Genomic DNA, 25,400 nt, shown 5'->3' on the forward strand with positions numbered 1-25,400 from the left:
AAATTCTCTCAACAATTACATGAGCGGGCTTAGAAGAAGATCCTTTCCCAGGAGATGACTCCAGTCCCAGCCAACACCTTTTGACTGCATTGTTTGTTTGTTTTTTTTAAATATGAAATTTATTGTCTAATTGGTTTCCATACAACACCCAGTGCTCATCCCAACAGGTGCCCTCCTCAATACTCATCACCCACCCTCCCCTCCCTCCCACCCCTCATCAACCCTCAGATTGTTCTCAGTTTTTAAGAGTTTCCTATGGTTTGGTTCCGTCTAATTTTTTTTTCCTTCCCCTCCCCCATGGTCTTCTGTTAAGTTTCTCAGGATTCACGTAACAGTTAAAACATATGGTTATCTTTCTCTGTGTGACTTATTTCACTTAGCATCACATTCTCCAGTTCCATCCACATTGCTATGAAAGGCCATATTTCATTCTTTCTCATGGCCATGTAGTATTCCATTGTGTATATAAACCACAATTTTGACTGCAGTTTATAAGAAACCTAAGTACAGGACCCAGGTAAACCATGCCCATGCCCAGATTCCTGACCCACACCAACTGTGAGGTAACAAATGTTGTTTTAAATCACTAAGTTTTGAAGTAATTTGCACACAGTGATAGATAACTGAAAAAACTGCATGAACTTTCTGGATTACTAACATTTATTTTTTCTACCAATTTAATCTACAGATTTCACTCTTCCAGAAAATTTCAAATCTGCCACAGTACATCTTTTTTACTTATAGCTCTTTTTTAGATTTTATAAACAATATATGCAAAATTACAAATACACATGTACCTAACAACAGGACACTGAAATACATGAAGCAAAAACTGACAAATTTCATAAGATGTTTTTGTAAACCTTATTAGCAGCATCACTGGAATAAGCTGACCTTACTGATGGGTCGTTCTCCAGGAGTTCAGTCAGCCGCTGTACTTGCTCTGGCTGGATGGATCGCCCTAAGAGTGCTTCTGTGTTAGTGTAGATGAGGAACGCAGAGACTATGCCTAGTAACGTGCCCACACCCAAAGAACCTAGGCTGTCATACAGGGGATTACCTAAATAAAGTACATAAGAAGTCAGTAAATTAACATTTTCTTTTCATTTTTTTCAATATATGAAATTTATTGTCAAATTGGTTTCCATACAACACCCAGCGCTCATCCCAAAAGGTGCCCTCCTCAATACCCATCACCCACTCTCCCCTCCCTCCCACCCCCCATCAACCCTCAAGTAAATTAACATTTTCTATTATTTCAATCAGCTTTAGTGAGTAAAGAACCAGAATTAGTAAATCAAGGGACCCAAAATTCATTCTGAATTCCTTTAATGACTGTCCTAACAGGTTTACTATACTACAAAATGGGGATGCTACAATGTGCTTCACACTACATAGGAGTATCAGGCTGTTTAATTATTTAAGATCTGTTTTCTTGCATCTGGTCATTACATGAGTGAGGGTCCAGAGCATTTTAGAGATATCATATACATATTAATAATACAATAGAGTCCATTTCTTTTTGATATATTAATAGCACTTTTCCTGTCCCATGTTGACAAAATAATTGGGAGATCAAAAGCTGAAAAACAAAACAAAACATTTTTTGTCTATTTTTCTTATCAAGGTTCTGTGCGAGAATTAAGCCATACAAAAAATGATATGGATCACTCTTCTCATTCACTCAAGGATGATGCATAGCTAGTATCATTCTAGATACAAAGGAGAAAAGTTAACTCACTGCATGCTATAGGTACCTTAGAGCAGTGGTTCTCAAAGTACGGTTCCTTAATCAGCAGCATCAGCATCACTTGAGAACTTGGTAAAAATGCAAGTCCTTAGGCCTCACCTAAGACTCTGAATTGGAAACTGGAGTTGGGACCAGCATTCATTGTCTTCTCAAGCCCTCCAGGTGATTCTGATTCTAACGTTTGCCTTAGTTTGTTGGGACTTAATTCTCTCCCAGAACCAATGAAAAAAGCTGATTATCAGACATCAATAAATATATTTAAAATTTTCCTAATAAACTTAACGTACAAGGCTTTTATGATTAAACATTTTTTATTCCAAAGATCAAATATCAATATTAAATTTAATATTAAATTAATATGTTTGGTAAACATACATTCATTTTACTAAAAAAAAAGTCAATTTACACACTAGCTTTACTAACATTTAGTCAAAATATAACACTAAAAAGTAAAATGACTAATCTGTACTACAGTGCTGGAAATGACCCACTTGTAAAACATAATCCACTAGGAAGTTTGTAATTACAGAGTTCAAAATCAAATACTGCTCTTTAAAAATACAAATTTACATCATTATTTTTATTTAAAAATATACCTATATAAATAATCCTTCAGAAGACACAGAAATATTAGTTGGAAAATGTTTTATTGATTTCTTGGCATGTTATTTAATTTAAATGAATTAACCTAGCTAATTAAAACAATGTGAAACTCTAAAAACTAAAATTTGTATAAGTTTGATCTGACTGGTTTTTATTATTTGTAAAAGAAAATCTATTAACAGTTGACTTATTCATCAAGTCTCACTTTCCTTAAGCCTAAAATTTTGCTAAGTAATAATTTGTCTAAGAAATGTCTAAAATGGGAAGGTCAATTGGAAGAACAATGCAAATATTCTGGATCACAGTGAACATTAGAGAATGCTGGTCTAGTCTTAAAATGTACATTCAAAATAAGAAAGATCCATTCATATTTCCGACTATTTTAAGAAACACTGCATGGGGCACCTGGGTGGCTCAGTCGGTTAAGCGTCCGACTTCAGCTCAGGTCATGATCTCACAGTCTGTGAGTTCGAGCCCCGCGTCGGGCTCTATGCTGACAGCTCAGAGCCTGGAGCCCATTTCAGATTCTGTGTCTCCCCTCTCTGCCCCTCCCCTGTTCATGCTCTGTCTCTCTCTGTCTCAAAAATAAATAAACATTAAAAAAAAAAAAAATAAGAAACACTGCAGAAGCATGGAAGCTTACCACCTACAATTATTTCAAGTATGCAAGGGCAAATGGGTAAAAATGGAGGAAGTTCCATTCTGAGAGAACTGTAACCTCAGAAATTTAGTTCTTTTATACTAAATGGTTGTTTTAGAAATTAAAAATGATTTTTCTGTCTTCTTATTTATCTGTACTGGTCTTCCAAACACTTAACTAGTTACCAAAATGAGGATAAATGCAACTAGAGAGTCCAGGAAACAGGAAAGCAACAGCAGTTGTTATTGGCACTAACAATGGAAGACAAATGAACAAGAGCCACAATACATATTTATTTAGAACTTTAGGGTTTATTAAAGTTCTCTCCCATATATCATCTTAATATACCTACAAGGTCACTAGGCCAAATATCAATAGGAAGCTCAGAGTACTTGCATAATTTATTAAGGCACATCTAGGAAGGTTAAGCACATTATAGAAATGCTCTATTAACAGCCTTTCTGTATTTCAAACAAAGAAAATTTCTAAGAGACACATCTGAAGACTTTTGCTATCTTAATTGTCTTATACAAATAAATGGTTAGTATGGAATTAGTATTTAACAATCTCTATTGGTTTTAATTATTCAGTGATATAAAAGAAAATACCCACATATTAGACAATTACTTAAGTACTACAAATAAATCACCTGTAATTTATGAAATACTTACCTGTTATAGAAGTAAGGCCCATACACGTGGCTGCTATTATCACTCCCAAGACTGCTGCGGTATCCTCCAGTAATATAACATTTGTACTAGGATCACGACTTTCCATCACTTAATCGGTTGGAGTACAGACAAGAAAAGAAATTTTCTGAAATCCTAATTTGATACTATCAGGTAACATTTTAATAAGTATCCATTCAAAATTAAGATATAAATTAAGACAAAAATGTATGAGATCCTGATTTTAAACATCCTGTTCAATGTAAACATGACTTCATGGTTTAAATGTTGACAGTAACAAATTTAAAGTCAAATTACTTTCTTTCTTTTTTTTTTTTACTTTCTCTAATAATATAAGTACATACAGAAATACCATAGTTCACTTAAGTTAAAATACAAAGTATTCACGTTCATATCACACTACATTTCTTTTTAAAAGAGACCGTATATATTGTAAGAGTCACACAGGGAAGACATTGAGATATATTTTGTACACATCTATAAGGAAAAAAGAAACAGCACTAGGCAATTTTAAAAAATAAAGGAGGTGAATGAAATAGGACACCTAAAATACATACCATATTTATAAAATGGCATTCCTTTGGCCCGAGCACTCCTACGAAGTTCATTTACAGCAACGAGAAGTGTTGCTGAAAGAAAAGCATTCATATCAGCAAGGAAAAAACTTCATGCCTCCCAGCTTTAAAGATGGCATCTCAAACTAAAGAGGCACAACACTTTTAATGCCAGGGTTGTCAATAAAGAAAAGTCCTCTATTAACTAGTCATTATCAAGACTCCAAAAATCATCACATTACAATGAATTTCTAGTATTCCCCATATTTCTAAACCGTAATAATTTTAATTTCCTAACTACAACCTAATGACCTTAATTTATTGGACAGCAACTGGTTGGCAGGCAGCACGCTAAGCACATTTACGTCTGACCCTCCCAACCTTTTGAGGCAGGTAGTGTTATCACCATTTTACAGACTGTTAAAGATGAAGGGAACACTATGCATAGCAAATGACAACGTTTTGGAAGTAAGCACACTATGAATTCAGCAATGAGTCAGGCAGTTTCCCACATGATGTCAGTACTTCTCTGTCATAGAACTGCTACAGATGAAATTTGCAGAAACTTTGAAATATTTTATTGCAAAGAGTGACCTTTCTGTGATTAACACTACTAAAACCCGACTTTTAAAAACTCAATATATAGTTATGTTTTTATACTTCACTCCAAATGTTCTGAGTATTACGATAAAATACTCAAAAACAAAAAGGTTTTCCCTTGCCCCCACCCATTATAGGAATAACCATATTATATTATACAAAGAATTTACTTCCTCAAAGTAGATTCCTATTTCTAGTTTTTCTTTAATCAATGGAATTTAGCAATTTATAAGAGTGGACTGCTGAATACATATTACTAAATTAAGAATAAAGAGATACTGTGACAGTACATACCTCCTTCAGATACTAATGATCCTGCTAAAATACAATATGCCTAGAAAATAAGTATTAAAGCATAAGTTAATATTTCATTAAAGAATCACAATGACTCATGCATAAAATTTATAATGTTGAAAACGGAAACATAAATTGAAATCCTAGCCAGATCAGGATCTTGATGGGAAACAGCTCAAACGAGGACAATGAGATAGACGGTGTATCTTCATAAACGGAAAAAAAAGTTAAAAATCCGATGGCCATCTCATTTTTTAAACTTATCTTCTCTTGGGGCGCCTGGGTGGCGCAGTCGGTTAAGCGTCCGACTTCAGCCAGGTCACGATCTCGCGGTCCGGGAGTTCGAGCCCCGCGTCAGGCTCTGGGCTGATGGCTCGGAGCCTGGAGCCTGTTTCCGATTCTGTGTCTCCCTCTCTCTCTGCCCCTCCCCCGTTCATGCTCTGTCTCTCTCTGTCCCAAAAATAAATAAACGTTCAAAAATAGAAAATTAAAAAAAAAAAACAAACTTATCTTCTCTGTAGAATGTGATACCGTGACCTAAGTTAAATTCTTGATATAAAATATGAAAAAATTACTTAATTGGTATGAAAATTTTTCTGAAGTTGAAAATGAACACAAACATTTGAAATCTGGGGTGTGGGTATCAGGATACACTAAGATCCACATCCATACCCATGTAACTTCTGGATTTTGTTTGGATGCCTAGTACCAATCCTGATTCAGAAAGATAGCCAGTTATAAACAGTAATCAATTTGGGGGAGGTGGGTAACACCATCTACCTCACAGTTCCAGGATACCCTTGAATTAATGAAAGATTTCAAAAAACTTTAATCCAAGGTGTATAGAAACAGTTAACCTAGCAACACAAATTTAAACAATTTTAAATGTACTCCAAACCAAACACATGTAGAATTTTCAACATTTCCTTCTTGGAACCCTAGGCTTCCCTGAAACACAAGTTTGGAAAATTCTGATTCCAGTCCAACACTCTCATAATTCTACTAAGGAAACTGAGATGTCCCAAGGCTATGTGATTTGCTTGAGTACACAAAAATGATACCAGGGTAAAAACTTAAATATGGGTTTTCCAGTTTTAATTCTAGGCTATTCCCACTGAATCCTACTGCCAACCTAAAACATAATTAAAAGAGTAGCTAAACGTCTAAGTAATTTTTTTAATCCTTCTATCTCTTTCCTGAAAGGATTTAAGATACACTTGTCACCCAAAAAAGGGAAACAGTATGTATCAGCCAGTGATTCCAAAATCTAATAAACATAAACCGGTCTATGGTATGTTAACCATTATATATTAACCAAGAGTCATAGTCTGAAGGAACCTCATTTAGTTACAAAAAGACAGAAAGAAGAGCTTCTAGAAACTTTAAAACTTATACACAATCAAAAATTTAACTAATTTTCACTGACCACCTAGCCTCTATGAAGTAATACCGTACAAATCAGACAAACGAGGTTATCTATAAAGTGGCCAAACCTTTTCAGAATGGAGAAAATATACCTGCTCATTTCAATTATATGAAAATATACCTGCTCATTTCAATTATATGGTAAGAAATCAGTCAATAAAAATGGTAGGAAAAGCCTAGTTTAACAGGCTTGTTACTGTGTCGGTACATAGGTGTAATAAGATGTTAAATGAAACTCACTGCAGTTGAGAACAAATTAGGTTATAAGTTCTCCCACATTCCAAAATGAGGTGCTGTACCGTCTCTTCAGGCCAGGACAGAGGATGCCCTAGGCCGGTTCTGCAACTCCTAGCTCCACACCCACTAGCCCATAAAGAAAAGCTAAGGTTAAGAGCAAAAGTGAAGGTTTCTTTGGAGAAAGCTGTTAACTGTTAAGATTGCTCAGAAAGCTGGACGTGCACCCTTACTGTTTAGAGTTTACAGTGAACTATGTCTAATGCACATATAAAAATAAATTTATTGGCAAGTCTACTAACTGATATTGTGTCAACAGAGTAAATAATTATGTTTGAAAAAAAATACACCCTCACTGAGAGGGTATTAAAGATGTCTGTTTTAACACACAGAGTCCAAACACGAATTCTAAGTAGGAGTCTTTAGAAAAGAGATCAGCTGCCCCAAAAGCCTTCTTGAAAACGCAAGGCAACCTCATCAGAAACAATCTGGAACTACACAAGATGCAGAAGCTGACAGCGGCTGGCACGTGACCAATCTGTTTATCAACAGAGCTAGAGTCAGAGTGGCCGTGTAGGGTAATCTCCAAGAAGTTTCCATGAGAGAAAAAGGCAGCTTTAAGAATCTACAAAGACCAGAGGAAACCAGTGCAAAATGCTGCTGCTGTCAGTAAAGTCTTACTTTTCTGTCCCCTATCCCTGCCTTTGATACTGCCAGAGCAATCTAGGGAGTAGAAGAGAAGGGTAGAAGTCCTAAGTAGGATTATACAGAAGGTGACCATGCTCCCATCCTACCATTAACCCAGTATAGGCTTCCTATCTACACGCGTGAAAAAAAAAAGATCTTTAAATAAAATTCCAACTTACGACTGTGAGGGACTGTATATTTTAATTACTGATAGATTATTCTTGGGACTAAAAATGAATAGAGATGTTCTTGTTCTTTAACAGTAACTGGAGAAATGAATGGAACTGCCCAAGATTTTAACCAAGGAGTCAGTGCTTAATGATTGTACCTAAAGAGATACTCTTGGTTCAACATCACTGAATCATATGGATTTAGAGGTCATGTCTAGTCATGTTCGAAAAAATACAACTACAGATACATAACCAAGTATTATAGTCAAAAAGGTATGTGTTAGTCCATTTCTTTAGCATCAATGTGACAAAGCATTCTACTGTACTTAATCGCTATTTCATATTACTTGAAAACTGAGGGGGAAAAAAAAAAGATTACCCATAGAAGGGATTCCATTGGCTGTGGATTAAGCAATCCCATGATTCCATGATACCAAGATAATCCTGCACCCATCATGAAAATACCAACCCCACTAATGAGTGAAGCAATATAGCGCATATTTGAAAATCCATACCTGAAAAATAAAAAAGATAATACGGTTTACAAGAAATACAAATTGTTTTAAAACATGTTTCATGAGTCAGTGAAAAAGAAAACCAAAACTCACAATATCGAGATGTCATGGCTTTATATTTAAGTAAGATATAAGTGCCAAACTTAAGTCAGAAAATCAATATATGAAATGAAAAAAACTGGAAGATCTTTGAAAAAATATAAAAACAGAGTTAATATGGTTAAATTCAGGTATTTTCTAATCCCTTTTCCATATAGTCTGTTTTGATTAAGTAGAGGCACTTTTACTATTATGTATCCCAAATACTGATTAAACTAATCTATTTAAAAATGCATCCAGATATTTAATTAAAAGGGTAACATTTAAATTTCCTGGTAATGCAGCCTCTAGCTAAATATTATGGTCTTCTGGCACAGCCAATCACTGATTTATACTACCTATAATTTGATGCTGGACACTTGTTGCTGGTTCTGAAGTTCAGTACACAGCAACTAACTACTATTAGCAGGACTACAAGCTTCAGTTTCTGGGTGTGTTCATGATGTTTAAAAATTTTTTTTCATTTGTTTTTTAAGAATATTTGGTCTGTATGTGCATTATTTTGTATTACTGTATGTGTTAATAAAATACGGAGTATTAAAAAGTTCAAAAACATATGAGGTAAAGAACCACTCATTAACAAAAATATTTCCTGGGAAATTTACTTCCAAAGTCAAACTCTATGGCACCCTTCTGGCAGATGCAAATTTAAACAATAGGTCTCAATTAAAATTGCTTTTTAATTATTTTTGCAAATATGTCGTAATCTTGCCATAGGGAATTCTCAGTTTATAGATGTGACAATGTTCTACCAGCATGATTTAGAAAAATTTACTTTCTCTGAAATTTACCCCCCAAATTAGGGATACACATATTTATTTAAGTTAATTAAGATCTAAATTAAATGCTATTATTTTCATTTTATGTGTTTTCAAAAATCTTGTAGTTTCTTACTGAAATTTTTAACTATGTACATCTGCACTGTCCAATATTAGTCATCAGCCACATAAAGCTATTTAAATTGAAATTAATTAAAACTAAATAAAAATTTAAATGTAGTTCTTCAGTTGCACTCGCCACATTTCAAATGCTCAACAGCCACATGTAGCTACAGCTAGGGACTATCATACCGGACAGATACAAAATATTTCTACTACTTAGAATACTCAATACTCTATTGGGCAGTAGTAGATTGTTGAAAAATACCTTAAGAAGAAATCTTCACAACCCAAAATTTTAAAATTTTATCCTGTTTTAAAATTTTTGGTACATAAAACTGGTCAGGAAAATAATTTTTTGACATAGTAAAATACTGTAATAATGTGTAATTAGCAGATTAGAAAGCTAGTTGTTCTTTGTAATAGCTTTATTGACAGTTTTAGGATATTCAAAATATGTCACTATTTATAACAAAACAGTAGCATCTTGCTTTTGAGTAAAAAAAGGCACTTATATAAAGCATATATGTAGACTCCTTTACAGAAATAAAATAGCTTTTTTTTTTTTGCCTTTAAGATAGATCAAATTCTATTACTGAAGCTTGTTAAATGATACATGTGGAATTCAAAGTATTATGTTAGTTATGTTAGTAAAAAGAATATCAAATAACTGATGTGACTCAAAATAATATATTCTAAAAAGAATACTCATTTTACAAATAAATTTTGAAATGTTAGCAGAAATACAATTTCAAAATCAAAATATAAGGATTAAAATACATTAAATAGAGATTTAATAAAAGTTATTAGGGTTCCTGGGTGGCTCAGTCAGTTAAGTGTCTGACTTGATTTTAGCCCAGGTCATGATCTCCCGGTTCATGAGACTGGGTCCCATGTTGGGCTTTCTACCCCTCCCCTCACACCCAAGAACATACATGTGGCTCCCTCTCTCAAAATAAATAAACTTAAAAAAAATTACCACCAAAATTTTAGATTGAGTGCCTATTAGTCTAAATGTGGAATGTTTCCTTTAACCAAATAAAATAGAACTCTAAGATCAAAATATGTGCTTTGTTATTAATTATCAAATACAAAGAGAACAAGATCTCTATGCTGTTACAAAGCATAAAAGTAATTTAAACTTCATTTTCAAATTAGATCTTGAATTTATTTTGACACAGCAGTGAGTCATGCATTCAGTTGCTTTTATTTCAATGACTTGCTGCCCCCCAAAAAACCAAAATAAAGACAATGTCCTTACGGATGAGTAGGATCTGGTGTTTGAACAGACTTACTGATGCCCACTGCTAGCAAACCCTACGGAGAAGTAAAAAGGGTAAATAATCGTTAGCAAGATGGAGAGAATAGCGCGGAAAAACCAATCTGGAGTGTGCAATCTGACAATGGCAAAGAAACACTTAACATGGACATACACAACAGCCTATCAATTCTGGTTCCCAGTACTTACCTTACAGAAATAAAGATGAACCCAGTGGGGTTCAAAACACCATTGCTTATAAGGACGAAAAATGTGAAAGCCAACCTAAAAATCCATCAATAAGGAATGGCAAAATAAATGATGGTATTGCCAAACTGTAAATTACTTCTACAACAGTTTAAAAAATGGAGTGGAGAGACAGCTTTCTGTACTGACATACCATTAGACATACCATTAAAGTGGAAAAAAAAAAAAAAAAACAAGTTTAGGAATAGCGTATTAAGTACAAAAAAAACCTGTGTAATTTTTCTAGACTATATATAATGTAAAGCACAGGAAAAGGTCTAGAAGAACACACATTTAACTGTTGACACCTCGGAGATAGAAGAAGCATTAGGGTAGTCTGTAACATCTGATTTTTCACAGGAAAAGTAACTTGTATAGCCGTACAAATATAGTAAACATTTTAAACAGTACGCATTGCATACTGACACATACATTTCTTTTAAAACTTCAAAACCATGTACCAGGAGTTACGTATCAATATACACAGAGCAGTGATTTCTGGGGTGTGGAAGAAGGGAATAAAGATGGAGGACTAGTTACAACTAAGATTTAATGTCTTTAAAAAAACAAAAATGTAAAACACATATAGCAAAAATATGACATGTCTTTAATCCTGGTTATCACCTTTCTCTTTTCCTTCCTTTCTCCCCTGACCTTATCTTTTCTTGCTTTCATTTCTATTTATTTGGGTTTTTTGTTACATCTTTTGTTAAAAAGAATTATCCACTGGAAACTCCTGATATTAGTATGTTTGCCCTCAGTAAGTCCTTTCTATTCTAATTTGATGTGAATTTAGAAATCTAAAAAAGATTACCTCATTAAAATTATTTACTTAATAAAAATACAAAGCCTCTGAGTGAATACCCTATGTGGTATTATTTGCCTAATCTGGGGTTCTTCCTTTTTTTTTTCCAGCACAGTATCCAATATCAGATAGATAAAGCTTCAAGATCGCCAAATTCTTCATGGATGAGGTTTCACTGTCACTTACAAGATACCTAATAGAAGCATTCTCTCTAGTAAAATATATAGAGATTACACCACCTTGAAAATGGCTAAAACAAATATATACTGAACTTTTAAGTTTTAATACTAGAATTCCTACCCTAAATACACAGAATATTACCAATTTTTTTTCTACTGGATTCCAAAGAAAAAGAGGGTTAAAACTACCTAACACATAGAAGATGACTTCAGTGAACCAAACCAAGAAAATGAGAGTAAATTAAGATAGAACATATACTTCTTTAAAACTTATACATTAAAATTAAAATATGAATTCATGTTGTGTGTGTGTGTGTGTGTGTGTATACACACACATGGTTTAATGTGGTTTAATAATGTTTACAAAACAGCCATTGGGTATTCAATTATTTTTAAAATCCTTATTATTCAGGTTGGCCATGCAATGAAATGTGGAATATCAAGTTTTTTATAAATTGAATACAGATCATTACTTACCATTATTTATTAGTTTTTTCTACAAAAATAAGATATCATAGACCATCCCTAATCCTGTCCATCCCCACTCCCAGAAGCAGGGTAGCATGAGTTAGGTTTGATATGTGTCCTTTCAGACCTTTTTCTGCACAATTGTATGTGTGTATAACATATAAATAAATATACACAAATATATCAGTTTTGTAAATATGACCTACATCTGTTTGGTTTGCAACATAATGAAATATTAACAGCTAGTGGCTAAGAAGCAATGCTTCCCCTTCCATGATCATCCTTCCCTTTTTGGTTTTCCTTCAGTATCATACTATCATTCAACTGCTTAAATGTCATCTTGGAATATCTTTCTAGTTGTTTGAAGTGTATGACCTCCTTACAAAAGACAGAGCAAGGACTGTTTTCTTCTAAACACTACATTGTAAACTAGGTGCTCAATAAATTCATACAATTAATATTAATGATGCATTATATATTATTTAGGAGAAAAGTTTTAAAAAATGAACTGTCAGAGAAATTGTAAACCTAGATACCACCAGAGGTACAGATCTAATTTAAAAGTTAAGGTGTTTTAGTCTCTCAAGGGGTAAAGAAAAAAATATTATAGTTATAAAAATACTATAAAAATTTACTCTTTAATAACGAATTTTTAAAAAAAAATTTTTTTTCAACGTTTATTTATTTTTGGGACAGAGAGAGACAGAGCATGAACGGGGGAGGGGCAGAGAGAGAGGGAGACACAGAATCGGAAACAGGCTCCAGGCTCTGAGCCATCAGCCCAGAGCCCGACGCGGGGCTCGAACTCACAGACCGTGAGATCTTGACCTGGCTGAAGTCGGACGCTTAACCGACTGCGCCACCCAGGCGCCCCAATAACTGGAATTTTTATCTTTTGACCACCTTCATCCATTTTTTCCCACTGCCGCCCCCTCCCACCCCCCCGCCACTCCCCTTACTCCATCTTGGCAACCACCAATTTTTTGGTATCTAGGAGTTTGGGATATTTTTGTTTTACTCCATGTATAAGTGAGATTACACAGTATCTACCTCCAACTTTATTTCCCTTGGCATAATGACCTCAAGGTCCATCCATGTTGTCACAAATGGCAGGATTTTGATTTTTTTTTTTAATGGATGAATATCTGTGTGCATGCATGTGTGGGTGCATGCACAACACATTCACACACACCCACACATTTTCTTTATCTTTTCATCTAGCAACGGTGTGACCCAGGTTGTTTCCATGTCTTGGTTATCGTAAATAATGCTACACTGAACACGAGGGTGCAGGTATCTTTCCCATAGCGTTTTGTTTCCTTGAGGTAAGAATTCCAGAAGTGTGAGGTGATAGCTCACTGTGATGTTGACAGCATTTCCTTGATTAGTAACGTTGAGTACTTGAGTACCTTTCATGTGCTTGTTGGCCATTTGTTTGTCTTCTTTGGAAAAATATCTATTCAGATTCTTCCCCATTTTTTGATTGGATAGGGTTTTTTTTGCTATTGAGTTGTAGGAGTTCCTTAGAATTTTTAAAAATATTATTATGTCTAAAAAGCTTTCAAAAGAGATATTGAGTTGTATCAGTTCTTTATATATTTTGGATACTAATCCTTTATCAAATATGTCATTTGCAAATATCTTCTCTCATTCAGCTGGTTGCCTTTTAGTTTTGTTGACTGTTTCCTTCACTGTGCAGAAGCTATTTATTTTGATTAGTCCCAGTACTTAATTTTTGCTTTTATTTCCCTTGCCTTAGGAGACATACCTAGAAAAATGTTGGTAAGGTTGATGTCAAAGAAATTATTGCCTCTACTCTCTTCTTGATTTTTATGATTTCAGGTCTCACATTTAGGTCTTTAATGCATTTTGAGTTTATTTTTCCATGCAGTGTAAAAAAGTACTCCAGTTTCATTCTTTTACATGTAGCTGTCCAGTTTTCCCCAGCACCATTTATTGGGAAGAGACTATCTTTTTCTCTTTGGACATTCTTTCCTACTTTGTCAAAGACTGACTCACTATATATAGTTGTGGGTTTATTGCCAGGTTTTCTATTCTATTCCATTGATCAATGCATCTAGTTTTCTGCCAGTTCCATACTGTTTTGATTACTACAGGTTTGTAACACAACTTGAAGTCCAGAATTGCGATACTTCCAGCTTTGCTTTTCTTTTTCAAGACTGCTTTGGCTATTTTTGCAGGGGTCTTTTGTGGGTCCATAAAAATTTTAGGTTTGTTCTAATTCTGTGAAAAATATTGTTGGTACTTTGATAGAGATTGTGTTAAATCTGTAGATTGCTTTGGGTAATACAGACATTTTAACAGTATTTGTTCTTCTAATCCATGAGCATGGAATGTCTTTCGATTTCTCTGTGCTATTTTCAATTTCCTTCATCAACATTTTATAGTTTTCAGAATACAGGTCTTTTACTTCTTTGGTTGTTTATTCCTAGGTACTTTATTATTTTTAGCACAACTGTTAATGGGATTGTTTTCTTAATTTCTCTTTCTGTTGCTTATTAGTATACAACAATGTAACAGATTCCCGTACACTGATTTTATGTCCTGAGACTTTAATGAATTCACTTATCAGCTTTAGTAGTTTTTTTGGTGTAATCTTCAGGGTTCTTTATAGTATCATGTCATCTGCAAACAGTAGAACTTTTACTTCTTCCTTATTGTTGTCTGACTGCTCTGGATACAACTTCCAATACTATGTTGAATAAAAGTAGTAAGAGTGGACATGCTTATCTTGTTCCTGACCTTAGGGTCAAAGTTTTCAGTTTTTCCCCATTGAGTGTGATGTCCACTGTGGGTTTTTCATATAACACCTTTATTATGTTGAAGTACGTTTCCTCTAAACCTACTTTGTTGAGGATTTTTATTATGAATGGATGTTGTACTTTGTCAAATGCTTTTTCTGCATCTATTAAAACGATCATATGTTTTTATCCTTTCTCTTATTGATAGACCACATTGATTGATTTCGGAATATTGAACCACCCTGGCAACCCAGGAATAAACCCTACTTAATTGTGGTGAATGATTTTTTTAATGTATTGTTGGACTCAGTATGCTAGTATTCTGTCGACGATTTTTGCATCTATGTTCATCAGAGATTTGGCCCAGAGTTCTCTTTTTTGGTGGTGTCCTTACCTGGTTTTGGTATCAGGGTAATGCTGGCCTCATCAATTGGATTTGGAACTTTTCCCTCCTTTTCTATTTTTTGGAGAAATATTTAAGAAGAATAAATGTTTGGTAGAATTCACCTGTGAAGCCATCTGGTCCTGCACTTTTGTTTGCTGGAAATTTGTTTCTTTGTTTTACTGACTCAATTTCCTTGCTAGGAATAAGTCTGTTCAAATTTTCTATTTATTCCTGCTTGTTTTAGTAGGTTAATTTATCCATGTCTTCTAGGTTGTCCATTTTGTTGGCATATAGTTTTTGAAAATATTCTTACAATTTTTTGTATTTCTGTGGTGTTGTTTATCCTCTCTCATTTGTGATTTTGAGTCCTCTTTTTTTCTTGATAAGTCTAAACTAGAGGTTTATCAATTTTGATTTTTTTCAAGTAATGAAATCCTGGTTTCATTGATCTGTTTTTTTCAGTTTCTATATCATTTATTTCTACTCTAATCTTTAATACTTCCTTCCTTCTCTGTTGATTTGGGGTTTTGTTTTGTTTTTTTTCTAGCTCTTCTAAGTTAGGCTGTTCATCTGAGGTTTTTCTTGCTTTTTAAGGTAGGCTTATATTGCTACAAACTTCCTTTCACAACAGCTTTTGCAGCATCCCAAAGATTTTGTTTTCTATTTTTTTAAAATGTTTATTTTTGAGACAGACAAGTACAAGTAGGGAGGGGCAGAGAGATGGGGAGACACAGAATCTGAAGCAGGTTCCAGACTCTGAGCTGTCAGCACAGAGCCCAACACGGGGCTTGAACTCATGAACTACGAAATCATGACCTGAGCTGAAGTTGGACACTTAACCGACTGAGCCACCCAGGCGCCCCTGTTGTGTTTTCATTTTCATTTGTTTCCATGTAATTTTTAATTTCATCTTTGATTTCTTGGTTGACTCATTCATTGTCTAGTAGCCTGTTATTTAACCTCCATGTATAAGTGAACGTGTTCTCAGATTTTTTCTTGTGGTTGATTTCTAATTTCATAGCATCGTGGTCAAAAAAGATGCATATGACTTCCATCTTTCTGACTTCGTTGAAACTTGTCCTGTGGCCTAATATGTGATCTATTCTAGAGAATGTTCCATGTGTACATGAAAAGAATATGTATTCTGCCGTTTGAGGATGGAATGTTCTGAATATAGCTGTTAAATCCACCCAGCCCAGTGTGTCATTCAAAGCCATTATTTCCTTATTGATTTTCTGTTTGGATGATCTGTCCATTGATGTGAGTGGGCTGTTAGGTGTTTGAGTCCTCTCATATGGATGCATAACTATTTATAATTGTTGTATCTTCTTGTTGGATTGTCCCCTTTATTATTACACAGTGTCCTTGTCTCTTGTTACATACACTCTTAAAAAAATTTTTTTTTTAATGTTTATTTATTTTTGAGAGAGAGAGAGAGAGAGAGAGAGAGAGAGAGAGAGAGAACCTTAGCAGGGGAAGGGCAGAGAGAGGGAGAGAAAGAATCCAAAGCAGGCTCCAGGCTCTGAGCTGTCAGCACAGAGCCCAACGCGGGGCTCAAACCTACAAACTGCGAGATCATGTCCTGAGCTGAAATCGGATGTTTAACGACTGAGCCATCTAGGTGCTCTTCTTGTTATACTGTTTAAGTCTATTTTGTCCAATAGAAGTATTGCTATGCTGGATTTCTTTTGACATTCATATGCATGACACATCTTTCTTCACCCCCTCACTTTCAATCTGCAAGTGTCTTTCAGTCTGAAATGATTTTCTTGTAGACAGCAGATAGACTGGTCTTGATTTTTAATCCCCTTGTCACCCTCTGTCTTTTGATTGGAGTGTTTAGTCAATTTATATGCAAAGTAATTATTGATAGATATACATTTATTTGTCATTTTGTTACTGGTTTTGTACTTGTTTCTATAATTTTTCTCTGGTCCTCTCCTCTCTTGCTGTCTTTCACAGTTTGCAGCAGTTAGACTGGGTCTGAGTCAAATTTCTGATTCTTGGTTGTCTGATAATTTTATTAGATGGAACATGATGAATGTTATATTAAGTGTCTGGATTTTGTTGTCTTCTTACAGAGTGTGGGGCTTTGTTGTAGCATGTCATTAAGTTACCTGCAAATCAGCTTGAGCCTTCAGAACTTTTTTAGGGAAGTTCTAAAATAGCTTTTATACCAAAGATCATTTAGCCTTACTAGTATGATATGACCCTTCTATTTGCCTGGGTAATCAATGAGGACTGTATCTCAGATGGTCAGAACTTGAATGTATCTGATCGCTGTGTAAGCTCTACTCTAGGAATTAGCCTAAAGTTCCCTGGTGTTTCTTTGCCCAGACTCATGTAAAGATTTACCCTACACCCTTTGCTTAATATTCAGCAAAGACACAACTCAAGAAGAAAGAAAGAAAGAAAGAAAGAAAGAAAGAAGGAAGGAAGGAAGGAAGGAAGGAAGGAAGGAAGGACGGACGAGCCTGTATGTAGACATCTGCTACTTTTCATCTGCACAGTTCCCTCCTCTGTGGAACTCTGCCTTGTAATTTCTAGCTACCTCGGCCTCAGTGAACTCTAGTTTCTGCCTTCTCAACCCAATGAGACTATTCTCTCCCACCTTCCTCCCACTATTCCAAATGTGTCTTCAAGCAAAAAAAATGAGAGAGATCATACAGCTCAACTCATTTGCTTCCCTTCTCTCAGGGATCATCCTATTGCAGTCCTTTGTCCAAAGTTTGAAAACACTGTTTCATAAATTTGGTCCAGAGTTTTAGTTGTTTACAGCAAAAGACTAAGTCCAGTCCCCATTAGTCCCTCATGACTGGAAGCTGAAGTTCCTTATGAAATGTTTTACAACTGGAATTTTTTACTCAAATTATACTAGCTATTATTCCAGGTCTGTCCACAGATAATCTACCAGTCTTTTAAACCCCTGAATATACTGCAGACTAGGGACACTTCAGGGGTGGCCGGGTGGCTCAGCTGGTTAAGCACCCGAGTTTGGCTCAGGTCATCATCTCACACAGTTCATGGGTTTGAGCCCCGTGTCAGGCTCTGTGCTGACAGCTTGGAGCCTGGAGCCTGCTTCAGATTGTGTCTCCCTCTCTCTCTGCCCCTCCTCTGCTTGCACTCTCTCTCTCAAAAAAATAAATAAAAATTTAAAAATAAAAAAATATATTTTTTGAATCCTAGATAAAAAAATGATCTTCAATTTTTTAAATAACAACTAATACTGAAACTAATACTCTGTACATACCCTCTTGCCCTATGTGCCAATATTTTTATATTTCAGTATTTTTATGTTCAGATAGGTGTTCAACATTAGATCCTGTGTTATGTATCTCTCCCCATTCTCTCCCCCAACTCCATACCACAACTGAGTGGAAAAATATTTTAAAGATAGTAGCTATTAAGTGTCTCATGAGTCTAAAATTTAATTCAAGGGAAAGATTGCTAGTACTAATAGTAAATGTCTTCTTTCCTTGCTTTTACAAAGGGTGTTAATTCATTTGACAGTGATGAGTTCTCAGGTTCAATTTTTAACTCAGATCGCTCTCCCTGCTCTCTACCATTTTATTATTACTTTTAACTTTGTCTAAAATATTGTTATTATACCTGTGTCTCTTACCATAAATTCTCCCAAATCTGTTCCTACAAAACAGGAGTATAAACAAATAAATGCTAACAAGGTATTCTCTTAATACACCACATTCTTTAAAATGTGAAAACCAACATAAGTAGAAATGTTTACGATGTTCTTAAAAAAGACTTAGGTTTGTAGTAGTCAAAATCCTGCAAGTCGAAGGGGATTTAAAAAGGTATTCTAATTTTATAAAAATCTTTCTTCATTTACAAAGTCAAAGAAAGGAATTTAAAATACCAGTCTAATGTAAAATGGTTTTAATTCATCAATCACATGTGAATCTTTTATATCTTTATTCAAAAAACTTAAATTGGCTCTTCTAGTCATAAGAACTCATATTCAGAGACCAAATTTCTACCTAATGGTAAGAAGCTCTTGTACAAAAGCCTCTGCTCAAACACTTAGTGACCGATAATCTTATACGTCATACTCCATTGTTGTAAGTTCTTAAAGCAGAACAACCTGCTTTAAAATACTGTGACCATTTTTCTATGTATTTCATCGTTCAAAAGTAAAAAAATTTTCATTTTATTCCTCATGCCAACTATAGGAATCATTCTATTTTTAAATAAGTCAGCTTTTAGGCAAAAGGCTTAAAAATTACTTTAAAACTAGTAAGGAAAAAGCTTTTACCCCTCACCTGATTACAAGTATCAGATAAAGAATGTATAGCTTCAGAGAACATACTTGCAGAACCCGTATAAATCCAGGCAAGAAATTTAAAGAAGCAATTTAATCCATTGCTAGAAGAGAAAGACAAAACAATTTAGCATAGGTTTTGATACAAATTTCCACCCAAAACTTATATAATTGACTATAAATACCTCTATACTAGATTCTGTTCAAAGTAAATTAAAAAGAATCTCTAGTCTTCAAAGAACGTCTTGTATTTTAGGTAACAAGAGTGCAAATTTGAAAAACACAGGTTACGGTATCATTACTCAAATGAAGAAACATGATACGTGTAAAACAAATTACTTAAGTGTATTTTGAGAATGGATGAGAGTGTTTTATATTTTGACAAAATAAAGTTACAAAGGAAATTAAGTGTCTTCGGCGGGTTAAAGAGGATATGCACTTGATATTGTCTAGCAGACCAGTGTCAAAACCAAGACTTTGATGAAAGTCTGTTTTATCAAGCAGGCAGATGCCAGAGACGAAGATGAATCTAAACCAAGCAGTCTCAAGGTCATACCAGAAGATAACAGATGCTAAAAATAAACTTGGTTAGCTCTGAGGAAGCTGGCTGGTCAGATTCCAACAATAATGACTGGGACGGCTTATCGTGGGCACTATACTAGTCACTATGTTTCATTATAACGCTATTATTATATAAATATTAACATCTTCATTCTATAAATGACAAACTATAGGTCCCCTTCCAGCTACCCTTTCCCCTCTTCCACTTCAGATAATTTCTTAAAAGAGTTATATGTGCTATTGCTGTCTCAGTTTTCTATACTTTGTATTAAATCTTCAAGCCATTTAAAGATGGCTTATGTCTCGGACGCCTCATTAGATTATTATCAACACCACAACTGTTTCTTATTATTAAATCCCTGAAAACATTTTAGTATTTTCCTTAATCTCACAGAAGCGTATGGCACTATTTTCTTAAAATGCGGTCTTCCCTTGGTTTCCATGGTATGCTGGTTTCTTCCTAGTTCCTGGTTTGCTTTCCTTTCTCTTCCTCAGTCTCCTCTGCAGGCTCTTTTCCTCCACCCATTTCACAGATGTTAGCATTCTTCAAGGTTTCCTCCTAAGAGGCTTTTCTTCCATATCTCCAAGTGATCTTAACTACTCTTATGGCATTAATTATTATTTCTATATTAATAACTCTCTAAATCCCTAATCCAGCTCTCCTCTGTGACCTTCAGGCCAATATATATTAACAACAATTATTAAATACCTATTAGGTACCAGGTATTATGCTAAGCAGTTTATATACATTACATACATTCTTCCGAGGAAGAAAGACTTCGTTGCTAACCCTGCTTTACTAATGAAAAGAATTAATGTTACTGCACTTAGTGCATCACCATCTCTTCTCTATATTATTGTAAATGACTTCCTCCAGTCCAGCTCCTCTCCAATCCTTAAAGATGAGAATTATGTATTGTATCTTGAATTTCAAGACCCTACCACAATTCCCGAGATGCCATATATATATATATATATATATATATATGTATATGTATATGTATATGTATATATACATGTTATTTTATTAGAAATAAAGTAACAAATGAAGTACGGAATTAAACTTTTTAAACATCCTAAGATAGATTAATCAGCAAAAGAAAAAAAATAACAATAGGAATCAATTAGACAGAAAGAAAAAGAAGAGGCACAAATATCAATTATGTTCTTCTGAGGTAAGTGAAAAAACAGGAGTGCAGATACTCTTCTGTAGTTACAACCCATGCTGGTTTAGTTATTCAAAAAATGATCTTGGCAAATTCACCATTTTTTCTTCCAGAGACACAGAGAGTGAGCGAGCGAGCACGAGAAGGGGAGAGGGGCAGGAGAAAGAGAATCTCAAGCAGGCTCCAAGCTCAGTACAGAGCTGACTCAACCCTGAGATCATGACCTGAGCTGAAATCAAAAGTTCCATGTTCAACTAACTGAGCCACCCCAGGTGCACATAATTCACCTTTATAAAAAAAAAAAAAAAAAAATTCTATCAACCCCAATGAAAATAAGAGAATTTTCAATGTTTTTATTTATTTTTGAGAGACAGAGAAAACACATGCAGAAGCAGGAGAGGGGCAGAGAGAGAGGGAGACAAAGGATCCGAAGTGGGCTCTGCTCTGACATTAGACAGCCCGATGCAGAGCTCAAACTCATAAACTGTGAGATCATGACCTGAGCTAAAGCTGGAGGATTAACCGACTGAGCCACCCAGGAGCCCCCAAAATAAGAGGATTTTCAGAGAGCAACTGTTCTTAGATCTTAACGACACCAAAAATAGACACAGTACAAGCACAGGTATCTATGTGGACTCTTCCTTCATCACTTTACTGACAATAATTAACAAAGACTTATTCGACTTCCTTCTAGAACAATATAAACTTTTGGGATGCTTGGGTGGCTCAGTCGGTTAAACATCGGACTCTTGGTTTTGGCTCAGGTCATGATCTCACGGTTTGTGAATTCGAGCCCCACATCGGGCTCTGAGCTGATAGCATGGAGCCTGCTTGGGATTCTGTCTCCCTCTCTCTTGGCCCCTCTCCAGCTCTCTCTCTGTCTCTCTCAAAATAAATAAACTTAAAAAACAAAAGTATTAAAATGATATAAACTTCTAACTATCTAGATATTAAGTAATAAATGTTTACATTCATGGATATACACATTAAAAATAACGTGTTTCTATTTCAAATGGCTTATTTTTCAGTACTTACATGCAAATGGCAACCATCACCACTTTTCCTGGCCCTTTAAAAAAAACTGATGTCGTTCTGGACCGTGGCTATAAAAAAGAACCAAACAAATAAATCTCTAAAATTTCCCAGGGAAGCAGTTTAATGCTTTTAAGTGACTCTGACACACCAGAAAAACATCTCTTCTTTCAAAACCTCTAAACAACTAGATTGATTGATTGATTGATTGATTGATTTACTTATTTACTTATTTATTTATCTCCAGAATTTCCTCTTCGAAAACTGAGAAGATGGAAATTGAGAATGCCTATGGTCTTTTTCCAAAACAATAAATGTTTATTTTGCTTCCTTGTAAGTAATTTCCTATCGCCAGAAAAGATCTGAGTTGGTTACACAGAAACTAGGGATAAAGTGATAAAAATGTACTGAACTACAACTGATACACTCTAAAATTTTCCCATTTCTTGAACAACTCCTTAACTTTTAAACAAGGAACAGCCAAAGCCAAGTTTCCTTCTCTAATTTAACTCCTTACTGCTCTCTAAACACCAAAGACCTCGAGTGATAATAAGTTTAATTCCTAAACACACCAAAACAAAAGAAATAAACCAAGTAAAGAAAAATATCTTTCTTGAGTTAAATGTAGTTTTACTCTTCCTTCAATGTATACTTTCTGCATTTTTTCTCCTGCTCTTTCCTCTCCCTGGAATGTTATCATCATCTTCCAACACAATCTGTCCAGGTTTTACTCATCCTCTTCCATGTTACGCCAGGTGGCACTTTTCTACATAAAGCCTTCCTTGGTCAGTCACAGAGAATAAATATTCATTCTGCTGCACATTTATTATTAAAATTCAGTTCAATTTAATTTCTATTAAAGTACTGCATATATTCCGCCTTATGGCATTTATTCAAGAAATTTTCATCGTGCAACTACTACATGCCTCGCACAATTCTGGGATCTGACAGTAAACAAAACAAGAGTCCCTGCTTTCACTGATCTCCCAGTCCAGTCCAGAAAGATAGAGAATAAATCCATAAACAAATATATACCAGAAAATAATGAATAAAATAAGGAAGATAAAACAGAATGGAGAGGAACACGTATGGGAGGGGGAGGGTATATGTGGGAAGATTTGTTTTAACTAGAGTAGGAAAGAGGTTCAAGGATGATAAGGAAGCAACCATGAAAAAATCTGGAAGAACAGTTTCAGACAGAGTATACAGCACATTTAAAGGCTGGAAGAGAAGCACAAAATAAGGTTGGTGTGGCTAAGAACATAGAGAGCAAGGAAAATGGTAGGGGACAGAGAAGGAAGCAGGGGCCATATCCCATTGGATTTTGGAGAATACGGTAAGGAGTATAAATTTTATTCTAATGGCAAAAAGAAGGCACCGTATGATTTTATACAGATACTTGACATAGTCTAATTTATGTTTTACAAAGACAGAGTTTATAATGTAGAGACTAAATTATGGAGACAAAAGCATAGTGGAGAGAACAATTAGGAGGATACTCCAGGTAAAAGATAGTGATAGTTTAGACTAAGGTTTCAATAAGAGACATGGGGAGAAGCAGTTATACTAGGTATCTATTTTGAAGAAAATGCCAGTCAGATCTACTGATGGGATTTAAGTATAAAAGGGTCTATAATAAATGTCTAACATTTGGAGATTGAGTAAAAAAGCAGTTTTGTTGCAGAAGAGATAAAGAGGAGGTATTCATGAAATTAGAAGGAAAACCAGGTGAAAGGCTGTCTTGGGCTCCTAGAAAACAAGGTGTTCCAAGGAAACAGAATACTGCTGGTGGTGGTAGGCACTTGAATACTTCTTCCTCTGATTTCCATGAGGACAGATACTCGCACCCCCGCTGATACTGTGGCCTCTTGCATTTAGCCAGCCCGTCCCCCCTCCTCAGTGGCCCTCTGGAGGTTGACTAAGTTTAGTGAGGTAAGTTTGGGAGAGAATGCTGGGCATGCTTATTAACTCCCTCCTTTATTTTGGGATGTGGTACACATTGTCTTCTGTTCTTTCATGGCTACGTATCTGGGCAAGATGGGTAGAACTGTCTACAATTTACTGGGTAAGTCTAAATAAGAAGAGTCTCTAAGATCTCATACGCTGGCTCAGAACTCTGAGAAATAGCTGAGGAAAACAAATGAGTAAAATTTTAGGTTGTTACTGGGATCAGGCCACGTGAGAGTCAGTTCTTGGTAAGTCACCACAGCTTATGGAAGTTTTGTCCCCTAGCAGCGGACTACAATGGTTTTGCAATTAGAAACAGCCCTCACTGAATGTGCTGGTTTTGAATAAGTAGAAACAGTCCTCACTGAAGGTGCAGGTCCTGTAAGACAGGGTGCTGCAGCTTAAATGTGAATTCTATAGAGGCACCTTGGCTTGGTATTGCCATGTCAGGCATGAGGGGAGAAAAATGTCTTTTTTAATTTGTTCATACTCTTACAGTGTTTTGCAGTCAGGTCTGCAGACCAGGATTTTACACAGCACCTCCTAAGTTTCCTATGGACCACAGAACACAAGAGGGAGCTTCTGGATTTAAAGTGTTAGGGTCAGGTCTTGACAATGTGCAATTAGATGCCCCAAATTTTGTTTTGAACTGCCTGCAGGACTAAGATAAGGAAGTAGGCAGGGAGAAACTTTATTCACATGACTTCAACTTGAACTTAGATATGCAAACTATAAATTCTGACCATGGCTCTAGATTTCCGAGTTCTATCACTTACTGATAAATAGAAACCACAGTATGTCTGTCTTATTACAATGAGAATGTGCCGCACGCATCTTTTGGCTGAAGAGAGAGAGAAAAAAAAAAAACCTTCACGAAATTATTTTAGGAATAGTAAAACTGTATAGAAATAAATGCAAAGATGCTGCTTAAGATGGTGGAAGATGAGAAATATTTCTTTAGAAGAAAGGTTTAAGGACTTTGGGGATAAATAAGATTAAAGAAAGAAAATGATATCTTTAAAATCAGAACAGAATATTAAAGAACAACAGATTCACTGAGCTCAAACTGTTCTGATAAAAAAGACTGTAGAAAAGATGATTATGTGTTAGTTGTCACTAGATCAGAAATAGTGACGAAGTCCAAGGAAAAGCAAGAGATCCACAAGGAGCCAAGATT

At 35.1% G+C, this 25,400-nt stretch overlaps 1 protein-coding gene across 1 annotated transcript in view; it reads right to left on the reverse strand.

Moving 5' to 3' along the window:
• The window catches only part of SLC30A9 (solute carrier family 30 member 9), an 86,869-nt gene that overhangs the window by 12,690 nt on the left and 48,779 nt on the right, over positions 1-25,400 (reverse strand). Inside the window, exons 8-15 of the mRNA XM_040484881.1 lie at positions 22,280-22,347; positions 19,519-19,621; positions 10,400-10,455; positions 8,026-8,161; positions 5,131-5,170; positions 4,240-4,311; positions 3,665-3,772; positions 895-1,060 (exon numbers count right to left, since the gene is read on the reverse strand). Coding sequence (XP_040340815.1) covers positions 895-1,060; positions 3,665-3,772; positions 4,240-4,311; positions 5,131-5,170; positions 8,026-8,161; positions 10,400-10,455; positions 19,519-19,621; positions 22,280-22,347 — 749 coding nt within the window. The remainder of the gene's footprint in view (positions 1-894; positions 1,061-3,664; positions 3,773-4,239; positions 4,312-5,130; positions 5,171-8,025; positions 8,162-10,399; positions 10,456-19,518; positions 19,622-22,279; positions 22,348-25,400) is intronic.

Source organism: Herpailurus yagouaroundi, unplaced genomic scaffold (genome assembly GCF_014898765.1).
Source record: "Herpailurus yagouaroundi ecotype Mexico unplaced genomic scaffold, PumYag 28, whole genome shotgun sequence".
NCBI classification, from domain to species: Eukaryota; Metazoa; Chordata; class Mammalia; order Carnivora; family Felidae; genus Herpailurus; species Herpailurus yagouaroundi.